The 6,103-nt window shown below is 39.3% G+C and overlaps 1 protein-coding gene across 1 annotated transcript in view; it reads right to left on the bottom strand.

Annotated features, from left to right (window-relative positions):
- Nucleotides 1–1,786: 1,786 nt before the first annotated feature.
- Nucleotides 1,787–6,103, bottom strand: part of LOC106807705 (resistance to inhibitors of cholinesterase protein 3-like) — a 9,402-nt gene continuing 5,085 nt past the window's right edge. The window contains exons 6-8 of the mRNA XM_014810138.1: nucleotides 5,107–5,249; nucleotides 4,400–4,513; nucleotides 1,787–4,119 (exon numbers count right to left, since the gene is read on the bottom strand). Coding sequence (XP_014665624.1) covers nucleotides 3,637–4,119; nucleotides 4,400–4,513; nucleotides 5,107–5,249 — 740 coding nt within the window. The 3' untranslated portion in view covers nucleotides 1,787–3,636. The remainder of the gene's footprint in view (nucleotides 4,120–4,399; nucleotides 4,514–5,106; nucleotides 5,250–6,103) is intronic.

Below are 6,103 nucleotides of genomic sequence, written 5' to 3'. Positions count from 1 at the left end.
CAGGCCCGTAGCCAGCTTTATATTTGGGGGGGGGGTTCGGTTTTTCTAATGTTGGCAATTTGCTCGGCAGGGGCGGTGTACAGGATTTGTACCAGGGGGGGTTTAACCGTAACCCAGCGTTGCGAGCACGCGAAGGGGGGGTCTGGGGGGCCCTCCCCCCCAAAAAATAATTAAAATTAGACCCCCTCAGATGCGTTTTCTGCGCGAGCAAGGGGGGGTTCGGACTCCCTGGACCCCCCTTGTACACGCCCCTGCTCGGGCGTGAAGCGCAGGCGAGGGAGCCAAGCGACCGAGCGGGGGGAGGGTGTGGGAGGGGGGTGTTCACTGTTCATCCTCCTGCACGATGGAGATTTTGCAATTATTAGACTAAAATGGAGCGACCTAAGGTGAAATTCTTGCAAATTGTCAAAAAAAATATTTTTTGCTTGGGGGGTGGTGGCTCGGGGATGGGGGGGTTCGTTCGAACCCCCCGAACCCCCCCTGGCTACGGGCCTGCGCACGCACACATATATACGCGCAGACACATCCACACACGTGGGTACGGTTTCACAGGCTCGCTAATTGATGTTGTGTTACATAATTAAATAATCAAGATAAGGTTTTTATTTTTTAAACATTTAAATTTATAAATATTTACTTGGATTTATAATTATCAGTGTATTGCCTAACTTTGCACAAAGATATTCTGTAAGAACGCATCTCATATTAAATAATGGAAGTCAATAGGAGAACATGATTCGCGCTACAGAATTTCGCGTTACGCACTTTTTCTGGAGCGCATTACTTCCATAACGCGGGGTAGGCCTACTACACAATTCACATATTTTAACTGTATTGTTTGTATGTACCGGGGCTAGTTACCTAGATCCTGCAATACTCAGAAAATTATATAATCATATATGCGATACCGGTGAGTCCATACTTTAGTATTATATGCACACGCACACGCATGCGCACAAATGCACGCACGAGCGCACACTAATTAGCGTTCAATAAGAACTATATGTATGTGAGAAATAGAGAATACACCGAATACAAAAATAAATGGACTGCATTACTCTCGGACGGTATGACTGTCTGTCTGTCTGTCTCTCTCTCTCTCGTTCTTTCTCGCTTATTCGCGAGCGTCCAAATCGCAGTGTGTGCGGGCGCGTGTGTGCGCGCGCCGGTGTGGCTACGAGCTTGCTGAATGAAATTATAAAAAGTACATGGGCTATATAGTGCAATTAAAGCCCACACTTACTACAGTGACATATGCGAAAAAAATAAATAAAAAATTCTCCTGTAAGCGAAGATGTGGCACAAGGGTAATAAATTACCGCCAACATTTTTGATAGAGGGATTTTCGTAGCGCATAATTAAACGTGTTATCGATTGTCATTTCACTATGAATATTATGAACCAGTGATATAATATATATATATATATATATATCAGGAGTAGATAAAGGGAATCTAAAAGGGAGTAGATAAAGGGAGTAGGGAGTAGATAAAGATGGGAGAAGGGAGTAGATAGAGAGAAGGGAGTAGATAAAAGGGAGTAGATAAAGGGAATCCCTTTATCTACTCCTGATATATATATATATATATATATATATATCACTAGTAAATATAGGTGACACAGCGTTATTGGAAAATAAAAGACTGAAGCAGCCATCAAAATCTTTATCGGGACAGGTGTGTAGAAAAGCGCTTATCGATTGGTAGGCGTGACAAGACTATGGTATTAGTGCCATCTGTAGATCGCGCACCGTCACAGAATAAACACGAACTTTCGTACACACGCATACATATATACTCGTATTTTATTGAACTAGTAACAGTCTGTCTACCTCTATATCTTTCAGCCACACTATAATTTAACACATTAGGAACAAACAATCGAAATCTAGCTAAACTAACGTTGAAACCTTGACGTCCAAATTGGTGCCGCAGCATATTAGGTCGGCATATTAGGTCAGCAAACCTTTAAACCGAAAACGGGTTAGAAATCTCATAACATGAACATAAGGCCTACATAGCTGGCGTCTAAACACTACATATTATACCTTTAAGCGTATACGAAGAAGGATACGAGTAACAATAAGTAGTGATGCTTCAGCTACACACGGAAGTATCGTCAAGTGTGTAATGATTAGGTTACATTCCATAAATTAGCTGACATTTACAATAAATTACCGCATCTTATACTATATTAACAACTTAAGAGAACAATGTCGTTCTCATTATCAAACAAACGTGAAATAAGTCTTCAACAGTGCCTTTGGTCCTAGTTCACACATAACATTAACACTGCTCATTGCATTGCACGTAAAATGACTCGAGATTATAATACATTCTTGAAATAGGTGCCATGTACTACATCATATCCATGCCTACTTCGTTTAGAAACCACACACACGCACCCATGTACGCACACACGCGCATACATTCATAAATACATTCTGTATAAATACCGATATTATGCCAATTGATTGCACATGTCCGTACGCGGTAACTACCACACTGAAGACGCCTTTAGAAACAATTTCCTGAACTAGAAATCATCTTAGAAGACACTATGTATTGCCAGTTTCAAATCTATAGACTTGTCATTATCAACATACAAACTCACATTCACACTTTATTTTCTTTCTGTGAGGATATAGATAATGCATATCACATATAACTATATATACTATAGAATTCAGTTACATATATATATCAGACGTAGATAATAGGATAATTCCCTATTATCTACTTCTGATATATATATATATATATACATATAAACTGCTTCCAGGTCCTATGTACATCCATGAATCTGATGACCCCTTTCACTTGTGTGACTGTTAATAAGGTTTTGTGTAAATTAAAATCACATAGGGTTAAAACAGGGATACACGCGACTTTCTGATTTTAATCATATGTGATCCTCACCCCAATTTAAATCAGATAGGGATTAGATCACATATGTGGAAGAAGCACACAAGCGCACTGCAACACTTTACTTATCATACCTTATGCCATTGACACATGCAGGTACAGATTTTCGCAATCATACTAGGTAAACATCATGCTGCTTATGAAATTTTTGTTTTTTCATAAACCATCTAGTAATATGTCTCATATCTGAATAATACTAGAAGCACATCACACCACATGGTATGATGTGCTCCTGAAAATACCAAAGGGCAGGTATCAGTAGTCATGGGTCATAACTTATAAGATTGGTGTTAGATACATCAATCATACAGTGTATATGCATTAATTGCATGCAACTAAAATCTGTGTTAATTTTCATTGCATATTCTCAGGGACAATGTAGGATCAAATTGAATAAATACTAGATAAATGGCATCAGTACTAATGTACTGTTGATTTTACTAATGCCCTGCTGCTTAACGTTCATAAAGAATACCATAGCAATTCACCACAGAAAGGTGACTAGAAGAGATGTGTTATACTTGAAACTACTTAACTATAAAACAGCAAATCTCTATATAAAAAAGGCATTGTGGTCCTGTGTTTTGAGATATTTGCCCATGTCAATGTACTACAAGTGTCAACTGGAGATAACATATTCTGACACAACACAAATCCCATCATCACACTGCTCAGATGTTCATATGAGTATCTAACTCTGCAGTATTCAACATTATTCCTCAATTTTCTCGGTGACTACCTGGCTTGCTTCCATACACAGCTCATCCAACTCATCTTGATTAGTGCTGTCTTCATTGAAAGCAGATGAGTTACCACTATGATCCCTGACAGCTTGGGCATGATTGTATTCTTGTGAACTCTGGCATTCTCTATTGCCGGTTTCTTCTGTTTCTTCATCTGCTGCCTGATCCATGGTAATGTCACCTGTGTCACCTATGGACGTGTCACCTCCATCAGCAATTGTACCTTCTGACATAGCTGTGGTGTTGCTAGTACCATCTGTTCTACTGTCCACTGTGGTATCATCAACATCAGCTGTGGGGTCACATGTCTTAGCTGTGATGTCACGAGTATCAGACGCCTTGTAGCCAGTATCAGATGTGGTGCCAACATCTTCAACTTTAATGTTATAGGAAGTACGGCTAGATTCCGCTTTTTCATTAACATGCCTTTCTTCACTTTTTCTGTTGTGATCCTGTATTTAAGAAGACGGTACTTCTAAATGATGCACACGTGACATGGTACAAAGTTTTAAATATATTCACCAGTACATATTTGCATACACCTAACTTGTGCGGTTTGAGAATCAACTGATCGTTATATTTCTCGGCATGTAAATGGAGGCTATTTGCTTGATCTGAGCAGTATTTTGAGTGCCATGAAGTTGCAGAAACATGTCACTTATAATGTCTACTGGCAGATGCTAAAATGCTTTATGATAATTCCTACAAACTCACTCTTGATATTGAACATACCTTGTCAATAACTTCATATCCTTCCATATCTGGACTTGACTGGGTTTCACTTGAAACAATATTAAAACCATCTAGATCTGGTGTGGAACTGGTGCCAGTACTAGACTTTTCCTCCTGAAAATAAACAATGAAACTGATCATTAACGTATCAGTTTTCTATTGATGACACATGCAACTGATATAACAACAAGATTAAAAATGTCACACTCTAATAGACTTTACATTTGTAATTATCTCATCACCTTTGCACGGACAGCTACCTTTATCACATCAGAACAAACCTAACTGCAAGCAGTACCAAGCGCACCTACTCGTATTACCTGCCATATGTGATGATAGGAAGAAAGCTGGGTAAATGACAGTGACATTATCTTTCGAGACATAGCAAAATGTTAGAAGATCCTGATAATGCTACCACATGTCATAATCAACTGTTCCTTGCTAACATGGCATCAAACACCTTCCCCAAATCCCTAGAACTTAATTCAGTAGAATCACTCCCAGTAGTGCTGGGCCAGGATTTTTGGTCCAATACACAGCATTGATACTTTGTAAGATGTGGCCAGCTAAGGGGCATGACTCATGTGTTATGTGCACAAGTAAGACGAACACGCACGCGCACAAGGCACGTACCGTCACGTTTGCGCACGCACACACGCATGCACGCACACACACCCAGACACGCACACACACCACATTGTGCATACCTCGGTTGCATCTTGCTTCTGCTGTTGTTCAGACTCCGCAACATCAGCGATGAGTTGCATCTGTAGCATGACACGGTCTAGTCTGGCCTGCATCTGCTCCTTTGTCAGAATGCCTCCCTTGGTTTTAGCCCTCACTGTCCGGTCTGCAAAATTCCACATGAAATATCATAAATGGTATGGTTTAATAATAATAATTGTATATATAAAAATATATATAATTTTACTTCAATAATAATTGTTTTATTTTTGATATTATAATCACAAATGTTAATAATAAATACCAGAGTAATGTGGGCACTTTGGTTTACGTGGTTAAAAGTGGGTAAGCAAAGATGGTACTTTTTCTAGCATAGCTGTCAAGATATATACATGCACCTAAATGTTTGCAAATACTGTTTCTGCATTGTTGCAAATACTGTTTTTGCATTGTTGCAAAAACATTTTTAAATATAAATAAAACGAGGCATAAATAAACAACTTATTGTTAACTGATACCACACCAGTTTCACCTCATCAGGCATGAAGACCCTGAAAATTAAAAATCCCTAACTCCACCCCCACCATCATAACCACAGCCCTTAAATCTACATTGAAGTTAATAGGATAAACTTCTTTTTAATTTAGCCTCTGAATCAAGCATTTCCTGCATTCTCAACTCAATTTTCCTTCAGCCTTTTGAAACACAAATATTATTTTTACTTTTATTGACCTTTGGACGTTCAGCGTAATGCACATCTCCAGAGCACGCTCCACATATTGCTTATCCGAGCTGTAACCACTGCTATGGTGTTAGTAAAGAATCAGGAGTAGATAATAGGGAAGGAGTGTGACATCAATAAACAAGGGAAATTCGTCATTTACTAGCCTTATAATACCTACGATTTACTACGCGTAACTCATCCAACTTGAGCTAAAATCGGACACAGTACATTCGCCTAGCATCGTGCGAAATCGTTTCCTCGTATACACCCGCGTTCCGGTGCTCCAGACTAAAACG

Source organism: Priapulus caudatus, unplaced genomic scaffold, assembly GCF_000485595.1.
Source record: "Priapulus caudatus unplaced genomic scaffold, Priapulus_caudatus-5.0.1 Scaffold229, whole genome shotgun sequence".
In the NCBI taxonomy this organism is placed as follows: domain Eukaryota; kingdom Metazoa; phylum Priapulida; class Priapulimorpha; order Priapulimorphida; family Priapulidae; genus Priapulus; species Priapulus caudatus.
This window is presented reverse-complemented; position numbering and strand designations above follow the sequence as displayed.